This window comes from Brassica napus, chromosome C1, assembly GCF_020379485.1.
Source record: "Brassica napus cultivar Da-Ae chromosome C1, Da-Ae, whole genome shotgun sequence".
NCBI classification, from domain to species: Eukaryota; Viridiplantae; Streptophyta; class Magnoliopsida; order Brassicales; family Brassicaceae; genus Brassica; species Brassica napus.
The window spans coordinates 7,843,929-7,867,452 of record NC_063444.1 but is presented as its reverse complement, the minus strand read 5'-3'; the positions used below and the strand labels follow the sequence as shown (position 1 = coordinate 7,867,452).

General features: G+C 35.5%; 3 protein-coding genes across 5 annotated transcripts; 1 reads left to right on the top strand and 2 right to left on the bottom strand.

Annotated features, from left to right (window-relative positions):
- The first annotated feature begins 1,411 nt into the window (after window positions 1–1,411).
- On the top strand, window positions 1,412–3,040 carry LOC106423211 (pentatricopeptide repeat-containing protein At4g18975, chloroplastic). Its single transcript, XM_013864000.3, has 6 exons — window positions 1,412–1,570; window positions 1,653–1,739; window positions 1,853–1,908; window positions 2,059–2,155; window positions 2,225–2,368; window positions 2,461–3,040. Exons 1-6 carry the CDS (start codon window positions 1,514–1,516, stop codon window positions 2,869–2,871), a joined length of 852 nt encoding a protein of 283 aa, XP_013719454.1. The 5' UTR covers window positions 1,412–1,513; the 3' UTR covers window positions 2,872–3,040.
- Window positions 3,041–5,360: 2,320 nt separating this feature from the next.
- LOC106423248 (floral homeotic protein AGAMOUS-like) lies at window positions 5,361–10,426 on the bottom strand. Of its 3 annotated transcripts, none has more exons than XM_013864029.3 (9): window positions 10,271–10,426; window positions 9,542–9,782; window positions 6,639–6,720; window positions 6,498–6,559; window positions 6,298–6,397; window positions 6,152–6,193; window positions 6,026–6,076; window positions 5,715–5,911; window positions 5,361–5,636 (listed from the first exon to the last, which is right to left on the bottom strand). In XM_013864029.3, the coding sequence occupies exons 1-9, from the start codon at window positions 10,407–10,409 to the stop codon at window positions 5,633–5,635; spliced, it is 918 nt and encodes a 305-aa protein (XP_013719483.2). In that variant the 5' UTR covers window positions 10,410–10,426; the 3' UTR covers window positions 5,361–5,632. The 3 variants fall into 3 exon arrangements, with proteins under 3 accessions (XP_013719483.2, XP_013719485.2, XP_013719486.2); XM_013864031.3 differs by having other exon boundaries at window positions 6,026–6,067; XM_013864032.3 differs by lacking the exon at window positions 5,361–5,636 and having other exon boundaries at window positions 5,711–5,911; window positions 6,026–6,067.
- Window positions 10,427–15,541: 5,115 nt separating this feature from the next.
- LOC106423270 (probable serine/threonine-protein kinase drkC) lies at window positions 15,542–17,868 on the bottom strand. The gene is given in 12 exon segments (NM_001316244.1): window positions 15,542–15,640; window positions 15,732–15,843; window positions 15,947–16,068; window positions 16,157–16,242; window positions 16,335–16,441; window positions 16,527–16,589; window positions 16,668–16,747; window positions 16,821–16,941; window positions 17,027–17,112; window positions 17,182–17,277; window positions 17,369–17,443; window positions 17,536–17,868. Coding segments are annotated over 12 exon segments (1,380 nt in total).
- Between the last annotated feature and the right edge of the window lie 5,656 nt (window positions 17,869–23,524).

The window sequence follows — 23,524 nt, the reverse complement described above, 5'->3', positions numbered from 1 at the left end:
TTATCCTTTGAAAATTTTAATTTTTTTATTTTTCAAAATTTGAAATCTTATCCACAAAACCTCATTTCTCAACTCTAAACCCTAAACCCTAAACTCTAAACCCTAAACCCTAAACTCTAAACCCTAAACCCTAAAATCTAAACTCTAAACCCTAAACCCTAAACCTTAAATCTTAAACCCCACCATTTAACTCTAAACCCTAAGTTTGTGACTTTTGATAAAACATTAAGTGCTATTTTTGTGACTTTTGATCTTGAGTGCTAGTTTGGGAACATAAACTTGATTTAGTGCTATTTTTGTCTTTTTCTCTTCTTTTTAGGGCAAATCTCCAAAATAGCACATTTCTAAGTTTATATCACAAAAATAGCACTCAAAAACTAAAATGACCAAAATAGCACATTTCTAAGTTTATCCTTTGAAAATTTTAATTTTTTTTATTTGTCAAAATTTGAAATCTTATCCCCAAAACCCTAAACCCTAAAATCTAAACTCTAAACCCTAAACCCTAAACCCTAAATCTTAAACCCCACCATTTAACTCTAAACCCTAAGTTTGTGACTTTTGATAAAACATTAAGTGCTATTTTTGTGACTTTTGATCTTGAGTGCTAGTTTTGGAACATAAACTTGATTTAGTGCTATTTTTGTCTTTTTCTCTTCTTTTTAGGGCAAATCTCCAAAATAGCACCTTTCTAAGTTTATATCACAAAAATAGCACTCAAAAACTAAAATGACCAAAATAGCACCTTTCTAAGTTTATCCTTTGAAAATTTTAATTTTTTTTATTTGTCAAAATTTGAAATCTTATCCCCAAAACCTCATTTCTCAACTCTAAACCCTAAACCCTAAACTCTAAACCCTAAACCCTAAACCCTAAACCATAAACCCTAAACCCTAAACTCTAAACTCTAAACCCTAAACCCTAAAATCTAAACCCTAAACCCTAAACTCTAAACCTTAAACCCTAAACCCTAAATCCTAAACCCCACTCTTTAACTCTAAACCCTAAGTTTGTGACTTTTGATAAAACATTAAGTGCTATTTTTGTGACTTTTGACCTTGAGTGCTAGTTTGGGAACATAAACTTGATTTAGTGCTATTTTTGTCTTTTTCTCTTCTTTTTATCTCGTCTTGCTAAGAATTGCCAACTATCCATTTAATCATTCTTCAACTTAAAGTTCCAAAACTTATCTTAAACATGTTTACAAAAAAAAGTTGCTAAAAAAAATATGATTACAAAAAAAAAAAGGTTCCAAAACTTTAAAAGACAAAGAAGTATGAGGGTAATATTGGGTTGGGATCACTTGTTTGTCTCTCTTTGTCCAAATAAAACCCATCTTTACGGTAAAGGCCCAATTACATATCTCACCTGAGGTTTCAACCAAATATTAATTCGGTTTATTAGTCGGTTTAGTAATTGAATTGGCTTAAACCGATATGCCTCGGCTTACCAAAACAAATCCCTAAACATCTACCCAGATTGCGTTAATGGAAGTGAAGTATCAAGAACAGTAATGGCGCTCTGCAACTTTAATCCAATCCTCGTGAGATTCCCATTGCAAGGATCATCAGTGAGTTCCTTTGGACACTTCAATTTCAGACTGGTATCTATTTAGTTACATCAGATGTTTGTGTGTCTCCTCCCAATTGCAGAAATCCCAGGAATTTTCGAGCTTTTCGTTTCTTGAATTTTCGAGTTGTTTGAAGGCGAAAAGGTTTGGTCTTTGCATCAGGGCAAAGGTAAAAACGCAATCTTTAATGTGCTACTTTTTGTTCTGTCTTGAATTCTTTTACTTTAGCTTTAGAACTTGGTTCAGACACAACAAGTTATAATGGTAGATTTCGTTTTCAAGTTCTCAGAGACACAAGCGGGGGAGGTGAAGGGAAGTTATGGAGCCATTGTGAAGAGGTTCGTCGTTTGCGTTACACAAAGTGAATATATTTGTAGTTTTCACTTATTGTCTGATTCTATATCTTGAGTAAGTTGATGTTGTTTGTTTTGTCTTCATTGATTCGTTAGTAAGTTTTTGTTTGTGTGTGTGTGTGTGGTTATTTGTAGGAAGGAGGTAAAGAAAGTGGGGAAGAACGAGCATCATTTGTGGAAGAAGAATGACTCTGCTGGCTCCGGCCAGAAAGCACTTAATCTTGTCCGAATGGTAAGTCTGAAAAAAACATATATGTTATTTGAAGTAGTTCATGTTAATTTATAAACTCTTAACCGGCAGCTCTCTGGACTCCCAAATGAAAAAGAGGCTGTTTATGGAGCTTTGAACAAATGGGTAGCTTGGGAGGTTGAGTTTCCCATCGTTGCTGCAGCTAAGGCTTTGCAAATCTTAAGGAAGAGAAGCCAATGGCACCGTGTAATTCAAGTAAGTAACATGGTTTCCTATATACCTTTAAGTGCAAGTTTGATGAGCTGATTGGTTTAGTGGCAAAAAAAAAAAAAAAAAAAAAAACTCAGGTGGCTAAGTGGATGCTAAGCAAAGGCCAAGGCGCTACAATGGGAACATACGATACACTCTTATTGGCATTTGATATGGAAGAAAGAGCTGATGAGGCAGAATCCTTATGGAACATGATTCTGCACACGCATACTCGGTCTATCCCGAGACGCTTGTTCGCTAGGATGATTGCTTTGTATGCTCACCATGACCTTCAACATAAGGTTATCGAGGTGTTTGCAGACATGGAGGAGCTGAAGGTGAGGCCGGACGAGGATACAGCGAGGAGAGTGGCACGAGCTTTCAGGGAACTGGGCCAAGAAGAAAAGCAGGAGCTGATTCTTAGGAGGTACCTCTCTGAATACAAATACATCTACTTCAATGGTGAAAGGGTTAGAGTCAAAAGATATTCATCTGATGAAGAAGGTTGATTACATTCTCATCAACACCACACGTGTATATATAGCATAAAGTCTTGATTGTAATTTATAATCTATTGGATCAAAATCTATCAGTCACAGACTCACAGTATAACAACAATCTCACATAGCATAAAACAATAGGGTTGGTATTAAGCACTTACCAACCCTTTATTAATGATTTTGGTGACTACTTAGTACAATAAGATTGAATCTTTGTGGAGAAAGACTTTACAATTTGTTGGTCCCAAAGTGATTATTTTGTTAACTTTATAAGTGAAGGACAAGAAGCATGAACAATGACAAGGAGCATTTTATCAATCCTGATGATCATCGTCATGACATAGTGTCTCTTCCTCTTCCCATTTTATGTTTCTTCCATGTACCTCCGTGTTGATACATACATCCATGCCTCAACATGACTTCACCCTCAGTTCGAACCCAACCATGATCAATCTTAGCCGTTCGGTTGCCATAATCCCAAGACACAGTCGCATGATCAGATTATGCAAATGGCCCTCATATTCGTATAATTTGTTTACAGTTTGTTGCCATCTATAAGAAAACCAAACCATTGTCTCAACTCTTGGCACAATAGCAAAATAAGCTAAAATGGTAAATAAGCTTACCTTAGTCGTTGTCCCAATCTCAATCTTGGTTTCAACTCTCAAAATATCTAATCCTTTAAAGAAAACATCAACAATCCAATCGGTGATGTGACTACTGACTGATTTAGTTCCTTCTTAAGATAAATGTTTCTCAACTTTTTTCTGGCAAACCATAATAACAAATTGGTTTCTACTGTAGAAACAGAGTATTATAAACTCTGCTTCACTCTTTCTTTCTGTCTCCCATATCCATACTTAAAACAGTTGCGTTGCGTTGCATATGTACACAAACATCATCTCACCGTGACATTTAATGCTTCTTCAACCATCAGAAGCTCAAAGCTTCTATTTCGCTCTTTTCTCATTCCCTCCACATTCTCATGACGTTTTATTATGTACACCCATTTTACATTCGTCACGTTCTCTAACCAATCTCTCTCCTCTTCTTAGCACATTATCTCTCTAACATGATGATGGTAGCTATGGTCTTGAGCATGGGGCTCTCTATAGGTGAGCCTATAGCAGCATGTTACTTCATATTCGGTGATTCCTTGGTTGATAGTGGAAAACAACAATCAGCTTCAATCCTTAGCAAGAGCAGATTCTGCAACCACCGTCGATGTCATCGGTAATCTTATTTAAACACCTTAATTTCTTCTGTTATGTTAGGTTTATATTCTTCTTATGCCCAAAACAAACTAACATTTTATTTTCTCTTTTGGTGGGAAATTTAAAAAGCCGAGCTTCTTGGTTACGATGACTTACATTACACCATGTGCACAAGCAAGAGGAGAAGACATCATGAGAGGAGTAAACTACGCTTCTGCAGCTGCCGGAGTTCGAGAAGAAACCGGTCGTCAGTTAGTTAGTCATTCCATTACATGTATCTTTATGATTTAATTTATCTCTGATTATCTCATGTGTATAAGCTGACGTCGTCAGAAAGGTCTGATCGGAGACTCTGATTGTTTCGGAAGGTCTGGCTATATCTTGATAATTACGGTCTTACCCTTACATATAAATCGACGTGTTGATATGATCATAATTTTTGGTCAAACTAATGTCCAAATTTTGTATTTGCTTGTTAAGTGTACAAGATTTAGCGTAAAGGTAACACAAAATTGAATGGCATGATATTAAATATCAATGGGATGGTTTTTTTTAGGATAGATGGACCTTCTCCAAGATGTTGGATTTAGAATTAGTTTCGTTTGTGGTTTAAGAACTACCAAAACTAGTGGTTTAGCGATTGGAGTATAATCTATTGTGCTTCTAGTTTGATTCTCTCTGGGAGGACAGGTTAACGTCCATGTTATCGGGTATCCCCTAAAACCGCACCCAATCTAAGGGGATTAGTCGGACCTAAGACCTGAATTTAATAAAAAAAGGAACAAAACCTTGTATATTATTAAGTAGGTGTCTACAAAGTATGTAGCAGTGATAGATGAGTCATAACCAATGGATCAAAGCATGTTCATTATATCTCTGCATATACGCCACCTTACAGACGCTGTTTGAGATTCTGAGCGACGGAGATGCTGGATAGTGCTTTCCCTCCAAATAGGATAAAAGAAATGCTTGGTAAACGAGCTTGATGGTGAGCACGATTTTCTGGTACAGCCATCAATGTTCTCGAGATCCAGAATGAGTTAATATATACCAAAAGGGAAGGAGAGAACTGAGCATGGAGCTCCCCACAGGTTCTAGAGGATGAGAAACATGATGTGTTTCTGGCTCGAGATTAACGGCTGACGTTACTGAAGGAGATGGCAATTACCCAATCTCTAACTCAATTATTCAAAATAGTAGCATGCAATCCTCAGCTGATACTTGTAATCATTTTCGTATTGATAACTTTTTTTTAAAGATAACCACAAGAAGCATTAGCATGTATTGGTAACGACAACAATTAAGCTAATAATACACTCACACACATACATTTGTCTTTGAAACAAATTAAAGCACATTAATCACATGTCTTTTAAGATATTAATTTCACATCAACATAAGCAATTTAAATAAAATGTAGAAATCACGGACACAACATTCGTGAAATAAATATATAAATATATATATATATAACACTGCATCAGCTTTATATTGCTCATTCCTTAACCCAATTCTGGTTTTTATTCAGTCCTTGCTCCTTCATGCTTCAGCCAATATTACCTGCAAAGTATACATGAAACAAAAAGATCACATTTATGCCTAGAAATATTTATATAACAATTTTTTTTGTTTTCTTACACTAACTGAAGAGCGGTTTGGTCTTCGCGACCTGCGGATGAGTAATGGTGATTGTTAGGTTGCAATGCCGCGACTTGGAAATAGTTCCGTGAGTCAAACGGTTGAGGTTGCGTTTGAGGCGGTGGCATGATCTGCTCGTAGTTAGTTCCTCCTGGCATCAGACTCATACTTGGATTGTTCCTCTCATTTTCAGCTATCTGTATATACACACACATTTACGCACATGTATTTGGTTAGTATTTAATCATTCTAATAACCTTTTTGATGTTATAGTAAAATAATACACAGAAACAGCCAAATGTACACAATACCTTAGCACGAAGAAGCTGGTTATCGTTATGCAAATCAACTTCCTGCACAGACTTTACAAATGAGCCAAATTATCATAAATACAAATTAACAATGGAAATAAAATTGGATATAATATGGTTTCTTACTCTCTTCTGCATGTAGTCAATTTCGGCGAATAAGAGTTCATTCTATACAAAAATATAAAATAATAATTAATAAATTTAGTAAAACTGAATATATATACTTCCTAGATAATAAATTGAATTTGTAAGTATTTATCATATACAATTACCTTCTTGGATCTGATTCGATTAACACTTCTATCTAATCTTCCTTCCAAGTTCCTAAGCTCTTTGGGAGACATTGACCCTATCGTCTCACCCATCAATTGCCTAATTTATTTTACAAAAAGTATTGATATCTAAGATAGTTGGTACCAACGAAGCTATTGAATTAATCAAAAGCATTTCAAGTCATTTAAAAAATATTAACCTGTTCGAGTTTTGTATGCTGATAATTTGTTGACGCAATTTGGCAGATTCTTGTTGATAATACTTGAAAAGAAGTGTTATATTATTAGCACACACATTTTTGGGAAAAAACTTAAAATCGTACTTGTAATACTAAAGTTACCTGTGCATTAATTTCTGCCACGGATCCGGTGTTAGAATTATCCGATATTGCTTTCTTGTACCTCTCAATTGTCCCTTTTACACTGCAATAATTTTTGAAATGGAATTAATAAGTTGATTAGAAGTATTAGCTATACAATTAAAACTTAAATCCGCATTTCGATTAATAAGAAAAATAACTAAGGGTCAAATCATCCACTTGCTCAGATAAGTGATTTTAATACGAAACCTTAAAAGCAAACATCGGTTCTTTTGAGTCAGAACAAATGAAACATAACGTGACACATGAGGTGAAGAAAAAGGTAGATACAAGAAATAAATTATCGTTGATTAAATATTCCTCAAAGTTGTAACAAATAAAGAATCATTTACTGAAACCTTAAATTTATCAAGCTGGTGATTGGCTACAACTTTCATGCTGGCGGAATTGAGTGACATGATTGGTCTGAACATGTCTAGGGTTTCCGACACGTGTCGGAAACCCATTGCACAATGGTAAATCCAGTAGACATTTGATAGATTATAGTTCTTAACCATCGGATTAATTTAATTGTGATGTAACTAAATGGCTTGTCCGAGTAACATCACAACGTTCCATACTTTCCTTATTTGGAATATCATTCAATTACCATTCGACCCATTTATCGTTTTCTGAGTCGTCTGTAAGTATACAGATACATTAATACATACACATATACATATTAAGTACAATGACATATTATAAATTTTGTTGCCTGACCCTTCGATGGGAGGATCCATAGCCGTTCATTAGAGCATCACAGAAGACATAAAAAAAAAGTCTTCATTTTATTTATTTATTCAAAAGACTTTCTTAGTCCATGAGGTGAGAGAAAATGAGAAAAGCCCTAACTTTCTCTCGTTAGACCAAAAAAATAATTCAAAAACAAAGAAAATGAAATTGCACAAATGTATCTACACCAAAGATGTTGAAGCAACTCCAACGCTCTTCTTCTATACCAAAGTTACTTGATTCAACGATCATTAATCTTAATAAGATTCTTAGAACTATGAAACACTATTAAGTATATCCTTTTATTATTTGTCTCTTTGTGTAGATGTACACAGTACACATAATGTGAATTGAATTCTGATTTGGCTTTCTTGAGAAGGGATAATTATATTAGGTATTGACCATATGCGAAATCTAGTATTAAATGGTCAAAAGTAGTAATATGAGATTTTCGAATTTATCAAGTAATTCATGATGACATAAACCTTCTTGTCAGAAGTCAAGAACTGAAACTATCAAAACTTTATACTACTAATAAATATAAGTGATAAATAAAAGTAAATGATATCTGAGTGATGACGTGATCAAAGATTCTGTAACAAAGACAACAAATCTTACAGAGACCAAACCTAATATTGCGCTCAATACCGACCTCTAAATAAAGGTAAAAAATCTTGAAAACAAGAATATATGAAACGTATGTTTAGCTTAGAAGTCTTTGTTAGCTTTTCTTTCTTTGGACATGAGTTGACAACTGTAAGCTATTAGGAAAACAAGACTTTGTTTACAGCATTCACTTTTGACATGTTTTATGTCTGAGAGAAGAGAAAATCACGTGGATTCTAACAAATATTGGGAATTACGTGTAGAATTAGAGATTACCAGTTTGAGTAATATAATTCGAACTGTGTTTTGATTATATTTAATTTAAAAAGAGTATTTTGAAGGAAAAAAGAGAGACTCCATGAGCTTATTTTTCTTAAATATCTCTTTGTTTGATTGTCTATTTTAAATCTTAATACTCCACCTGAAAATCAAAATCTTGTATTGTTTGGAGTTGAATTTTTTTTTCTTTTAGCTATAACCACTTCTAACTAATCTAAGCTCAAAGATATTTGATATTTTCCATAACTACAAAATAAATAAAACTTAACATTCCCCAAGACAAAACATATTGTCCTACTTAGCTTGTACTTTCCATTATTTCTGGCACTAATTAATTTAAAATTTTGGACACTCAAAAATCTATATCTTTCACCTTATTTACTCTCACATAGCATCACATGTTGTTGCATCAAATATGATAATTCATGAGAGAGAAAATAGGCAAAGATGAGAAAGGAAAGTAAGAGAAAGAAGAGAAGGGAAAGAGAGACACAGACATTAGCAACAATGGAGGATGGGTATATGATCACAAAAACAGAAGATATGACCTCATAGTCCTTACGCTCTCAAATTGTTTCCCAAAACTTACTGTTATAGTCATAAAAATCAAGATTTTACCTATTACAACACCAGATCTAAAAATACATCTAAATCTTGGAGTACTTGTTAGTAGGGAAAATAGAAAGTTATAAAATATATTATATATAACAGAAAGGAGTGATGAAAGAAACCCCAACAAAGTGAATCTTAGTTCTACAAAACTGAATCTAAAACTCCACATTAGAAAACTCTGATTGTTTCTTATTTTCTTTTCATTTATTATCTAACACTCACTCAGATCTCCATAACTTTTGTACCATTTTCATCACTTAATATATAACAAGTTTTACCTATTGAAAAGTCTTTAGTCTAATAAAGGGAAAAGAGACACATGAAGAAGAAGCCAGATCTAGAAAATAATTAAGCACAAAATCTACGAATAAAATCGCAAAGTAATTAACATAAACATATGTACCAGCAAAGATTCTCACAAGTGTTAAGTGTGTTTATATATGGAATATCAAGAAAAAAGTGAAAAAATAATTAACTCAACACGGAAGAGGGATCGCCCATCAAAGAAGAATAGAATCAAATCTAGCATAGAAGATCGAGAACCCTAGTAAAGATTCGACCTCTATCATAACCCTAACACGATGACTCAGTTTAAAGTAATAAATCTATTAAAAATTCTAATTAAGAAAAGATCAGAAATTAATTTAAGAAGAAACCTGTTGTTTGAGTACTCATAGAGACGGCCACGGCTAGAGAAGACAATGAGTGCGACTTCAGCATCACAAAGAACAGAGAGTTCGTAAGCTTTCTTGAGCAAACCATTTCTGCGTTTGCAGAAAGTAACTTGACGGTTCGTTGTGTTCTCGATCCGTTTGATTTCGATCTTTCCTCTCCCAGCTTTCCTCTGTGGAGAGGATTCTCCTCCTAGCTCCATTTGGTAAGCCATGTTTGCTGCTCCTAAGCCAAAAAAAAAAAGAGTTTAGGGCAAGGTTGATTAATCCAAAATCAAGAATCCAAGAAACTCATAAACACAGTTTCTTGAAAAATAGTCTAGATTTGTTACGTTTAATACTCTTTTGAATTTTGGTTCAGATCAAAAGTTAGATCAGAACGATTCAGTTTAATCTCTTGCCGACACAAAACTATAAATAAAGTAAGTTAGTTTTATTGATCTTACATTCATAGTATCCAAACAAGAGTTAATTAATCATGGGGTTTTTTGTAGGAAGAAACAATTAAAAGACAATTTTGAAGAGCAAAGAAGATGAAGGAATATTGGATCTGTTTATCTCAAAGAAACATAAAAGAATCAAACTAAAACAGGAAATAAGGAAACTAAAGAAGAACATAGATTTGGTATAAGGACCAAAAGAAGTGAAGCAAAGTAATATCATGAAGAAGATAATGTTTGAAAGGATTGGGGAACACCAAATTATTAGACTGACCTGTTGGGGGGAGAGAGATGAACAAAGAGGAAAGTTTTATTTCTCTTGGGAAAATGATTTTCTGGAAAGTATGAGATTTGGAGAAGTTGCAGAAAATGGAAGGGTGAGGTTGTGCTGGTGAAGAGATGGGTATATACATTTATAAACGAATAATTAATTTCTCTTTGATTTATTTTTCTCTAATTTTATCAACATTTTATTTTTTCACTTTTCACATCCATTATAGTCTCTTGTCAATATATGTAATTACTGTTTCTTTACTCACCAAAACATAATTTTATGAATCAATTCTGAGAGATAAGTATGCGTGATGGGGATTGTACTTTCTAAAACATATATATGGTGAAAGACTATCAAAGTTCAAAGTTGACTAGAGGTAGGTACTTTGTTGATATTTTTGTAAGATTAATTTAAAATGTTACTCATTTAAAGAAATTTTAGATATGTTTAGTTTAAAATAAAACAAAGGAATAACAAAGAGCAATCTAAAGGCTCACTTCATACGAAGCATGAGTATATCAGCCTTTGAAATCACATGAAAAAACGTAATTAATAAACAAGGTCTAATTACCATAAATAACACTCAACATACGTCTAGACTTTTCATAAATATAATACTTATTAAGGTATACCCCAATTTGAGAAACTGTTGAAAAAAGTAAAAAAATGGAGGAAAATTAATAGACGGTTTTGTTGGTGGATAGTTCTTGTGTGGTCTTTCACAAAGGTCTACATGAAAAGAGTGTTCAAGTTGGGCAATCACTCATGAGATGCCGATTCTACTCACCATTACTTGTCTTTTCTTTTCATGTGAAAGTTCTTTGAGGCCTAAAATCTTTGGGTAAATATCAGTACATTTTTTTGCTACTACAAATATTGATCTTCTTCTCTGTTTTTACTAAATCTTGACCCTTTAAAAGAGGAAAAAATATCAGTTATGTAACTTATGTTACTTATTCTTTTTCAAAATTTACGTATAAGTTTTCGTTGACATTTTTCAGAAAAATTGTTCCACTAAACAAGGTAAACGCATATATCTATACTATTAAAACAGGATCCTATTGTGTTTTTTACCTTAGTCTGCCATTTATTTACTAACATTGCATGTTTCATTAAGGGCAATCAAGTAATATTAATAACACATCTATATTGGGCCATTTTTTCGGATCCAGCCCATTGTCCACATCAGATCTCTCTTGGGCCATTTGGACCGATTAAGAAATCAGATCCAATTCTCACATTTTTTTTCCTTTGGACCATTGAGTCCAAGTTCAAATAATTTTTTTTCAATTATTCTTAATTATTATTTTTTTCTTAATATAATTTAAGCATTCATAAAAAAATTGATTTTTTCGTTGAAAAGTATAAATCTTTATTAAAAGTATATAATTATTTTTATTAAAAATATTAACCACATAATAAAATTAATTTATCAGAGTTATACCAATTTAATTTATTAAAGAAATACAGTTTAATTTTTTTAACATAAATAGTCATTTAAAATGAAACATGATAAAGAAAGATAAAAAGTTTAAGTCTTTTATAAAATAAAACACAAATATATGAAATATGACACTAAATATTTGTCAATTGAAAAAAAAAAAAAATAAATAAACCTGCGCTTTGAAAGCGCGGATCAAAATCTAGTCTACTACTTATAACAAGTTGCATATTTCAAAAATGTTGTAAATATATTTAATTATATACGTGTATATATTCGTAGAAAAATCTCCTAGTGTGATATACTAAATATCATTTTGCAAGAGTATTTTTCAAATGTATTTAGAATAGTAACCAAAGGCTAAACAATTTAAAAAGAAGAGAAAACGATGTATGCTAATAAAATAAACTTATAGTTAAATGTTCTTTGAAAACAAATTGTAAGTAAATGTTTTCGAGTTTATTTTCATATATATGAATTGATTGTTTATAAATAGTAACAAACATGAAATATTCTGTAACCATTCATCTATTTGGCTAAACTGAACATTAGCGAGTACCAATATATTTATCGCCAATTCTGGAAAAAAAGATAATCAAATGATGTGAGAAACAAAAGAGAATTACTCGATTGTGAAGAAAATTAACGTACTTTTTACATGTGACTGAGATTTAGAGTTGATGAAGTTTACTTCTTGTGATATTGACATTATATTTAAAATAAAGGGATAAATTAATTAGATAAATATATAATAGGGCTTAGGGTTTATAGGGGAAATCGGGAGATGAACCGTACTTGTATGGGGCTGGACAAGACGTAGGGCTTAATTTGGAAAGTTATTTAAGTGTAATACTTCTGAGCCCCATTAGAAGGTAACCAGACGTTTTCTATCATCTCCAACTACTATCTCTTTACATTTTCCTTTTTTGACTCTTTGTTCTTCAAGATATAGCTCACCAATGCTAACGGAAATGTTTCTGTTGATATCGCATTTTTCCTATTGATTTAAACAGGAAATGTGTTTGACAAAAAAAACAGGAAATGTTTTTGGGAACAGAAACTAGAAGTATCAATTTTTGTGTTCTCGAATTAATTGCCATTATATATATATAGTCAAAGACTCGAGTTGGAATCTAGTTCGTCTTATTGGTTAGATGGTTAACAATTGACATATAATCATAATTTAATAAAGATTTTGAAATATTGTTCAAAAGGGTAAGAGTCTCTTAAGTCCTGAAAGACAATAGTTTCCGTAAACGGATTAACATTTTTTCTTGTTTTATAAAAAAAAAAATTGTTTTTACCAACGGTATGAAGGGTTTCATCAAAAGTTAATTTCTTCCACAGCATTTTTTTAATAATCGTCGAGTACTTTTTTGGACGACAAGAATATCAACTTTGTATAGTCTCCAAAAATAAAAAAGATAGTAATTGTGTATGTGGAGGAAAAGAAATGTGTAGTTTTTCTAAATTTTGTTGTTTATTGAGATCAAATCAAATATATTGAATAACTGAGGAGCACAATGAATAAATGGAGTAAGGTTGTGCCAAAAGAAGAGGGAGAATAGCATGTGATGTGTAGTCTTTGATCTCCATCTTTATGAATCCATTTAGGGTAATGTGATAGAGATATAAGAAATCTCTATACATTGCATATTCGTATTTATGTTGGAATAACTATATTCACCCACTTGCAAGGTAGTTTAGTTTCTTTTGTACCTTTTCAATCTCGTAGTTATAATAATTTTCAAACTTAAATAGGATACCTTCTCTAATATATGATTTTAGTAAGAGTTAAAATAAACTTGGTAAGAAATGTTTAAATAAACACTGCATCTCTATTTATCTAGCTAGCATGTGAAATAATTGATTAATGTATGTTCTATTAAAATTATAAATTAGTAAATAACTAGATATGTTCTGCATCATGTATATATAGATAATTTTATTAGGTCGCTTATAAAAGTTAACTACTCAGTTGCTTTGGGTCAAGCTTTCATGATCGGAGTGGGTTTTAAAAACCATAATATCTTCTCGTATCTTCGATGATGGACCACAATCAAAGGTTGCTTTCTACCACAATTTAATCACCTTCAAGTTTTTTTTTTAAAAACAATTCTGTAAGTCGTTCAATTATTTACAAAGTAAATAAGTAACAAGTGTTGTTTTATGGGGTTGATTGGTTTTCAATACATGTATGTATTTATGAATATCGATGATTGTAAACGTTTGATATAATTATTGTATCACTTCAAACTTTTCAAAATTAAAAAGCTTTTTCTTTCGAGATCTAATTGGTTAAAAGTTTAAACGCATAAAGGGTTGAAAATACAAAAGTTTACCGAAGTGAATAATTACAATTTCAAACATCATTAAACAATTTATATAATTTGTCCAGTAGTTGTAAATATATATGATTAGGAGATATTTTAGTTTAATATAAAATGCAGTCAAATAATAAACTAATAATATATCATATAATTATAAATATCAAAATCATATATTATTATTATTATTAAAAATATATAAATTATTAGTCCATTATGTTTTATAATGATATTATATGTATAGTACTTATGGTCCTTTGTTTTTAATTTAATTGAAACTATGATTCTTTTCACTAGACGTATAGTTCTTATTTTATGGCGATTAATGTTAAATGTAAAAAAATTAGTTTGTTTTTGATATACATATATATTAATGATATATAATAAATTATCAATTTTTTATTTAAAACTATAGATATAAATCATTATAGATGATAGTAAATGATTATTTTATTATTATGATATTAAAGTTTTTTAAAAAAACTATATATATATATTAAATTTAAATAATCTTAACTCCATATGTTTCAGAAAAATGTATATTCTAGAGAAAAAAAATGTTTCAGAAAGATAGATATTTTATATTTCCAATGCAAATTTTGTTAACTAATAATGAGAAATTGTGAAGTTCAAGAACATTAATTGCAATTTTAAAAACTTTATTGGTTTAAAAATATATGAAATATAAAATTACAAAAAACTATGCAATTATAACTAATTTTTAATATGTTTTATTAAAAAGTGTAAAAATTCTAAAACATATATTATTTTGAAACGGGAGGAGTATTTTGAAAGGTTTGAAATTATACGAAGTGATAGAAAAATTTATAAGATAACCATTCAACCCCTAAATCAAATTCATCCATTATGTTAACCTATGCAATGAATGGGTATAGCCAAGGTAAAGTGGCCCTGAAACTACAGTTGAAAACAAAATAATACAGTTTCCAAATAAAGAAGCTGTTGTAGGGACCCTTATAGAAATGTATATAAATTATATGTGCGTTTTCATAATTTTCGATGCATATTTTCTTTTGTGATAGACATGAAGTTTCATGTAATTGTATAAAGTTCAAATTTGAGAGTAAGGTTTTGATATAAAAGTGGCACTCGCATAAGATCCTATGATAAGAACCAGTGGTATTATTCCAAATTATTTTGTCTTAGCAAACAACACAAGTTCATATTGAAGAAAGCTGCAGGATAAAAATGATTTTGCAAATCAGAAAACAGAGAGCACCATACTAATTTTGAAGTTACAAGTTTCAAATTCTCCCAATCAAGGTAATAACACATGAAAATTGTTAATTTTCATATTTCTTACAATTCGAAATAAGGATCATAGAATGAGGTAGAATCATAAATTTTATATTACAACAGCAAATATATCTTGAGATCTTACAACAATTTATAAGGGGGGGGGGGGGGGGGGGGGGGGGGGGGGGTAAACCAAACTAAACCGGCAGGAATACAGAAGAATCATTTCTTAGCCGGATAAAAGAATCACAAATGTGAACCGGATGATGAGCCGTCATGACTACTCATATCCCAATTATGTTTCTTCTTGTGCTCGAAATTCTGAAAGCATGTCAATGGCCTCATCTGATATAAAAACGTGGAAGAAGAAACAGGTTAGAGAGGACATAAATAAACAAAATCTAGAAACCAAACAAAAGAACAAACTCAGTAGTACCCTCCATTGTCGCTTGTGACCCATATGATGAAGAATAGACTCAAGCCGTTTAATGATCTCTCTGAAAGTAGGTCGCTTGGCCGGTTTATCTTGCCAGCATTCTTCTATCAACCTATGGGATACAAAAAAAACGGACCTTACCTAACCGGTTAGTGACATGAACTAAACCAATCAACTATGCAAAACTTTGATGGTGAAGAGAGAGTAAGACTGACGTTTTAAGTCCATGAGGGTAAAGCTTTGATGGAGCTTTGAACAATGGCCGCTCTTTGCTAGCATAAGCTTCTGAAGCTTCACTGTCTTCCTTTTCAGCAAATGGCATTCGTCCTTCGATCATCTAAAAAATTCAACATTTAAAGGAATCAAACAACATGAATAAAAGAAAGAGCAAATCAAAAATAAAATAAAAAAGGGTTTTAACTTACCTCTTGAACGATCAAAGCAAAGGAGAAAACATCAGCTTTTGTGTCATATTCTTCGCTAGTGAAAACTTCAGGAGCAATATATCTACCTACAAAACAACAATAAAAAAAATTTAAATCATAACATATACAGTAATCAAGACTCTTGACCAAGCAGATGGGTGAGAGATAAAGAACTTACAAGAAGTGTCTAGACATGTAAAAGGCTTGTCTTCTTTAACAGTAACAAGCTTGCTAACTCCAAAGTCCGCAACTTTCAGATGTCCTGTATCATCCCTCAATATGTTTCTGCAAATAAATAATTGTACCATTGTCAGAAAATAAAAGAGCTTGTCCACGGTAACACCAAAGATGTGGATAGTGTGAAACTCACGAAGGTTCAAGATCGCGGTGGATGATAGGGTCTCCTTTGATCTCATGAAGATAGCTCATTCCCCTATAAGAATCCGAAAGGTAAGAAGACACTCTTATAATCCCTAAGAACATTTATAAAACATGAAGAAGACGCACATACCTTGCAATGTCAAGGGCGTATCGAACAGCAGTAGCTGGTTTTAATTGTACTTTCCTTTTGAGCAACTCACGCAAATCTCCCTGAAGAATGTTTCATCAAATGAGATCTTGGTTTCGAGAAAAAAGAAAGAAATGTAACAGAGAAAGTCCATACCCTAGGCAAGTATTCAGTAACAATCATCATAGGATTGCTTTGAGTTACAGCACCAAGAAACTGAACAATGTTTGGATGCCTTAGCCTTTGGAGCAACGCAAGCTCGTCATGGAACTTCCTCCTGCACACGCACATAAAACCAAAACGATTATGGTAAAGAATCTAAAACCTTATTACAATCTAGAAGATAAAATATTCCCACTTACACTTGATCCTCGTCGCTTAAAACTTTATCATCGAGCTTTTTCACCGCGACTTGAATCCCACGCCACATTGCCATACAGTAAGTTCCCTGAATACAAAGAAGGTTTTCAGTAAAAGGAGCTGAACACAAGCTCCATTAATGACAATGTTTTTAAACCTTTGTTATCTCTTTGCTTTGAGTGAAATCAAGCTCACTAGGATTGATTTCATATTCCGGAACCTCACGAGGAGTTTTCACATGCATTGGAGCCATCTGAAACATACAAATGTTTCAAACAATAATAATGAGTAAAAATCTAATCAAGAGAAGAGATACAATCGAAACACCAAAACCACATTCTTACAGGATGTTTAGCTCCATGAGTCTCAAGAATCTTGATTACATCAACGTTCTTGTAGAATATCGCATCTGCAAGTGGCTGTGTTCAACAAAATGTATTAGATTCCATCATTACACAAACAAAACCAGAGAGATTTAAAAAAGTGTTAAAAGGTTTTGTTTTTTTCTCACCGTGCTTCCCCATCGATCTTTAGGATCGACATCAGCTCCCCGATCGAGAAGAATCTCGACCACATCCTTCAACCCCTGACAAGCCGCCACGTGGAGAGCAGTCCGATCATCAATGTCTCTGTAATTAGCATCAATCCCCGAATCGAGAAGCTCCTTGATCCCTTCGACGTCGCCTTCGTTACACAGATACATAAGCCTCACACCGCCGTCGATCTCCTCTCCGTCCTCCAGCACTTCCTCTTCCGAGTGAATCGACGGCTCCGGGATCTTCTCCGGCGCCATCGACGACTGACGACCAATCGTAAAACGCGGCGTTTGGTAATCATCTTCCATCTTTTAAACTAATTCGATGATCCTAAAACCCTGAAAGCTCCGAACTTTGAGGAAATCTCGACGAGAGTATCAAGAAAGAACAAACCTTTACAAACTGATTCACACAATCCGAATTAAGAGATCACAAAGTGTTGGTTTATATAGGTGTGTCGTGTGTGGTGCCGTAATGTAGAAGTGAAAGCTGGTCGGTTTAAAAAGTCGTCGGGGAAGAAGAAGGAGAGAGCCAGCTTCTGTCTGAGCGTGTTTGTGTCACGTGAACTTTAAGCGCGTGAAAGAACAGTTTCTTTGGAAAGGAGACGTCATCTCTGTCGCCACCACGGTACGAACGCGTTGACGAAATTTAATGAAAGATCTGAGCCGTTGATTTTTGACAGTCAGGTTGGTAATAACGGTGTGGATGATTCCGCACGTGTGATATTCGATTCGTTTGAAACGACAGCGTTTTGCTTTCGCCGACGCATTCTTTGTTTCTGTAGCCAACCTGGTTTAAAGCAAGTCCTTGTGGGGCAAAAAGACTTCAAGAGGAGAAACATTTCAATTCTATTTCCTTTTGATTTCCGAAACGATTACATTATTTTTCCACTTGTTTAAAATTTATAAAATATCAATTTGCAGGCCACTTTAGTTGTCTTTCATTATTTGTTTTATAATAGCCACTTTAGTTGTCCAAGGAAAATAACTAATTGGATAAGGTTTCACGGTAATTGGATAAGGTTTCACGGTAAGTATGTGATCTGATTTATTGATGTATGCATTGACTCGGTTAAGAGATTGGCATCTTCATCCTCATCTCTTTTTTTAGTTCCATTTTACAAAAAGTCGTCAAATTACTATTCAACTTCACAACATGTGAAATTGTATGAGTTTAGCATCTTCTTAATGCTTAACTATTTTCATATATATTAAAAGATAGTATTAGGGTTTTGGCGATTTTGAGGCGACGTCAGATCTGAGCTCACTTCGTCGAAGGCGCCGGATCTAACGTTCTCCAGTGGTTACAGGAGAGAGGGAGACTACACCACACTCCTCTCTTCCTGTGCTTTTCCTGCCCCCTGCAGTGTTTCATTAGTTTTACAGCGTTAGCAATCCTTTACCGGTTCCGTGTTCCTCAAGGCAAAACAGATATCACGTTTCAGAGAAATCTCATTCCCCTTTATTAGGGTGTTTCACCGAGATCTCAGTGAACACGATGTACCGTCAAAGGTATGATCGTTCTAGGGCGGAAAGCTCTCAACAAACCCGAACAGTACGTCACACCCGGCGAAGCTCGAGAGACGACGAGGAAATCATCAAAGTTCCTGAGTTTGACTTTACGGACCTTGTGGAAAAATACAAACTCTCTTTGGTGGGAAGAATGTTCCATCAAGATGGAAGAAGCGTGGATGCATTGATAAAACATATGCCAAAACGTAAGATTTGGGACGTTGAAGGTCGTGTTCGGGGAGTTAACCTAGGGAACAATAAGTTCCAGTTCGACTTTGATAGAGAGGAGGATCTACAAAAAGTTCTTCTCCGTCGCCCTTGTCATTTCAATAAATGGAGTTTCTCACTGGAACGTTGGACCCCAACAATCGAGGTAGACTTCCCAAACTCTATGCTCCTGTGGGTCACGATCACTGGTGTACCGACGCATTACAAGAAAGATGAATCCTTTAGGAGTATTGGGTTGGCCCTTGGAGAGGTGGACTCTGTTGATGTCGATAATGGAAGGGTCAGGGTACGGATAAACGTTGATGAACCTCTGCAATTTAAACGGAAGGCTGGGTATGCTAATGGGGACGTGATTAACGTAACCCTGTATTACGAGGAACTTCATCGTTACTGCTACACTTGCAAGAGAATCTCACATGAAGAAGGTACTTGTCCTGAGCTCTCACTGGAACAGAGAGAAACTAATAGAATTGCTCGTCTTAAACAAAAAGAGAAGGATGAGCTGGCTGCTAGAGAAGCTTTCTCTGTTCCGATAAGAGGTCTCGAAGCACACGCGAGGAATGATCCCCAAGCAAGGATTTATCGAACCTATGATGTAGACAAGAAACCTCTGGACTCTCACAGGCATAGAAGTGACAGCTACTTAACAGAGCACAAACAAAACCCAGTACATGATGATCTGCGATTCAGAATCTCAGATAAAAGAGAAAGCCTTGCGAGAACTGTCTGGAATAGACTTGATCATAACTCTGCTGGAAAAGTTCCCCGAGATCGGGAGAGATATCATCCGTACCAGAAGGACTTACGCGAAGACTCTAGATATTCTAAGAGAACCACAGAGACCCCCATCAAACAAGGCCGATACGGGGACTCGGCTTCATCCTCCAGTTGGAGAGTAAAGGGCTCTAGCCCCCAGAAACAGAACCGTGTTCAAGAAAGATCTAGGGAATGGAGACGTCCTGATCCCCCATCACGCTCAAACCGATCGCCTGATTCTCAGAGAACTATCTCGGAATCACACCATATACAGAGAAGTGATTCCTACAGGCGAAGAACTGGGCAACACTCAAGGTATGAGCCAAGATTGGAATGGCAACCAGTCCGTATCGCTACAAGGAGTCGGGAGGAACAACACCGTGATGTCAATGAGCAAACAAATCAGCAAGAGATGGAGCGTGAAACAGAAACAGAAGAAGATAGACGACGAAGAATCAAAGGAAAAGCCATCGCAAGGAACGCAGGTGACAAGGAAGGTAATGGGAATTTTGGGGGGGAAGCGAGCGGGACTCTTAAAACAAATGATCCTTTACCAGACAGTGTGACAGTACTAAAGGAGATCCCTGTGACTCAGGAGAACACAATCCAGAATATACAGTCTACTCAACCTCAAGAGAACGGCGCAGATGTTCAAAAGATCCCATCGCTTAGTTCTCCTGAACAGGCTGAGAAGTGCGATAGTCAGATCCCGATGAGTGAGAGGCTAAAGATAGGACTGATGGGAAAACAATCTTCAGCACAGGATACTGATCTCCTAACTGAGGAGGAGATTAACCAGATGGCGGATCAGTATGCTAGTGTGGATCTAGAGATGGATGAGGACATGTTGAATGAAGATGATCTGCTAGACGAAGAATTGGAGGAGAACACAGTGATACCAGAGACGCAGGAGCTTGGAGTGCAGCCTATTCTACCACAACATGAGGAAGCCAGAGCTGGGAGAGATGTGGGAAAAGAGAAAGAAAAGGAGAAGTTAATGACAAAGACACTGCGTCCTGAATCCAGTAAAGAGCAGGAAATAAGTAAGAAGGCTCAGAAGGACATGATGCCACCGATAAGTATCAACAAACGTCGGGGAGCTCGAAGCCCTGACAAAAAAGGTGTTGCAGCGTCAAAGAAACTAGCTATCAGAGGACGTGCCTCACCAAAAGGCAAACTGGTCAGACATGGACGGCTCAGTTCGTTGAAAGTCTCAGACCCGATGCCAATCCCTCGCTTTGAGGTGTATCCTTCGGCTGCTAAAGGCCGGAAATCTACTGCTGTATCAGGTTCGGTGGGGTCCCAGAAACCACCCAGTACTCAGATATGAGTGCAATCGCCTGGAATTGTCAGGGGGCAGGAGCCTACCTGACAAAGCAACACCTACGGGAGTTGCACCGCTGTTTTCATCCTAATTTTCTTTTCCTTTCAGAAACAAAAAACAATTTCTCTTTTATGCAAGATTTTAAGTTTGAATTTGGTTATGATAATTTGTTCACCGTAGATCCTGTTGGTAGGAGCGGTGGACTGGCTTTATTTTATATGAATGATGCTGAGGTCGATATTGGTTTTTCCAATAATCGTATGATAGATGTGGAGGCAAAGATAGAAGGACAGAAAGTGTATATTACCTTTTTGTATGGAGATCCGGTGATAGAATACCGTGAGAATGTTTGGGAACGCCTAATGAGGATGAGTATGAACAGATCAGGAGCTTGGCTGATCATGGGAGATTTCAACGAGATCACAAACAATGGTGAAAAGAAAGGAGGACGAAAGAGATCGGATGCATCTTTTTTACCCTTTAAAAATATGTTGACATGTTGTGGTATGATTGATTTTCCTTTTGTTGGTAATTCCCTGTCATGGGCAGGTCGGACGAGAGCAGGGAGAGTTCAATGCCGCCTAGACCGTGCGGTTGGAAATGAAGATTGGCACCAACTGTTTTCCCACACGTATGTGGAGTATTTGATGCGCTGGGGTTCTGATCATAGACCTATACTTGCGAGATTTCAGTCGAGAGAGAACAGGCACAAGAAGGGCTTTAAATTCGATAAACGGTGGATAGGAAAAGCTGGTTTTAATCAAGCGGTTCAGGGAGCCTGGGATGCTGCAAACTTTGACAGAGACGCCACCCTGTGTGACAAGATCAAGGAGAGCCGAACAGCCATCTCCCGGTGGAAGAGGAGGAATGTCACAAACAACGCAAAGCTCATCGAAAAGCTCAAGAAGGAACTGGACAGGGTGCAGGCAGACGACACTATATCAAGTGAGGAAGAACTGGAAATTAAATGGAAGTTATGTGCTGCCTATAGAGATGAGGAGCTTTACTGGAAACAAAAAAGCCGCGCACTCTGGTTACGAGCAGGAGACAGGAATACTAAATATTTCCATGCCAAGACGAAACAACGCCGAGCTCGAAACAGAATCACAAGGCTAAAAGATTCGATGGGCCAGTGGGTTGAATCCGAGGAAGGTATCGAAAGGGTGGCGACGGAATATTTCGATCAACTCTTCTCTTCGTCTAATCCGACTAATATCGAAGATTCCCTCCGGTATGTTACCGCGACAGTTAGCAATGATATGAATCAGCAACTCTTAAGAATCCCTCATGATGAGGAGATAAGGGAAGCAACTTTTGCTATAAACCCGGAGAAAGCACCAGGCCCAGATGGGATGACGAGTCTTTTCTATCAACGCTTCTGGAACAAAATCGGACATGACGTATGCAGCATGGTCCGGACGTTTTTCGAGACAGGAGAACTAGATGAACGCCTAAACCAGACAAACATCTGTCTTATTCCGAAGACAGATAGGCCGGCAACCATGGCAGAGTTTAGACCGATCAGCCTGTGCAATGTAGGATACAAGATCATCTCGAAAATCATATCTACGAGATTGAAACGTATCCTTCCGGAACTGATTTCCGAGACCCAATCAGCTTTTGTGGCGAAAAGGCTGATCACAGATAATATCTTGGTTGCGCAGGAGATGTTCCACGCCCTCCGTACGAACCCCAGCTGTAAAGGAAAATATATAGCTGTGAAAACAGATATGAGTAAAGCTTATGATAGAGTGGAATGGAGTTTCATGGAGGCCTTACTTCTAAAACTTGGATTCGAGCAGCAATGGGTCGCGAGAGTCATGAAATGTATAACATCAGTTTCGTATCAAGTACTGATAAATGGTGAAGCAAAAGGGAATATCGTACCCTCGCGAGGACTACGGCAAGGCGACCCGCTCTCACCCTTCCTGTTTATCCTGTGTACTGAAGTTTTGATCTCACACATAAAGAACGCTGAAGCTACAGCTACCTTAACCGGCATTAAGATTGCACGAGAATGCCCCCCGATCTCACATCTCTTATTCGCGGACGATAGTCTGTTCTTCTGTCGAGCAGATGCACCTCAATGCGAGGAACTGATGCGAATAATTGACGTCTACGGTAAAGCCTCAGGACAACAACTGA

What these genes read in the sequence shown, in the direction of transcription:
- LOC106423211 (XM_013864000.3), top strand. Translation starts at nt 1,514, where the DNA reads ATGGCGCTCTGCAACTTTAATCCAATCCTCGTGAGATTCCCATTGCAA. An exon ending in TATGGAGCCATTGTGAAGAG is followed by an intron (nt 1,909 to 2,058) that starts GTTCGTCGTTTG and finishes GGTTATTTGTAG; the next exon opens with GAAGGAGGTAAAGAAAGTGG. An exon ending in AATGGCACCGTGTAATTCAA is followed by an intron (nt 2,369 to 2,460) that starts GTAAGTAACATG and finishes AAAAAAACTCAG; the next exon opens with GTGGCTAAGTGGATGCTAAG.
- LOC106423248 (XM_013864029.3), bottom strand. Translation starts at nt 10,409, where the DNA reads ATGTATATACCCATCTCTTCACCAGCACAACCTCACCCTTCCATTTTC. An exon ending in CATCTCTCTCCCCCCAACAG is followed by an intron (nt 9,783 to 10,270) that starts GTCAGTCTAATA and finishes TTTTTGGCTTAG; the next exon opens with GAGCAGCAAACATGGCTTAC. An exon ending in TGGCAGAAATTAATGCACAG is followed by an intron (nt 6,560 to 6,638) that starts GTAACTTTAGTA and finishes CTTCTTTTCAAG; the next exon opens with TATTATCAACAAGAATCTGC.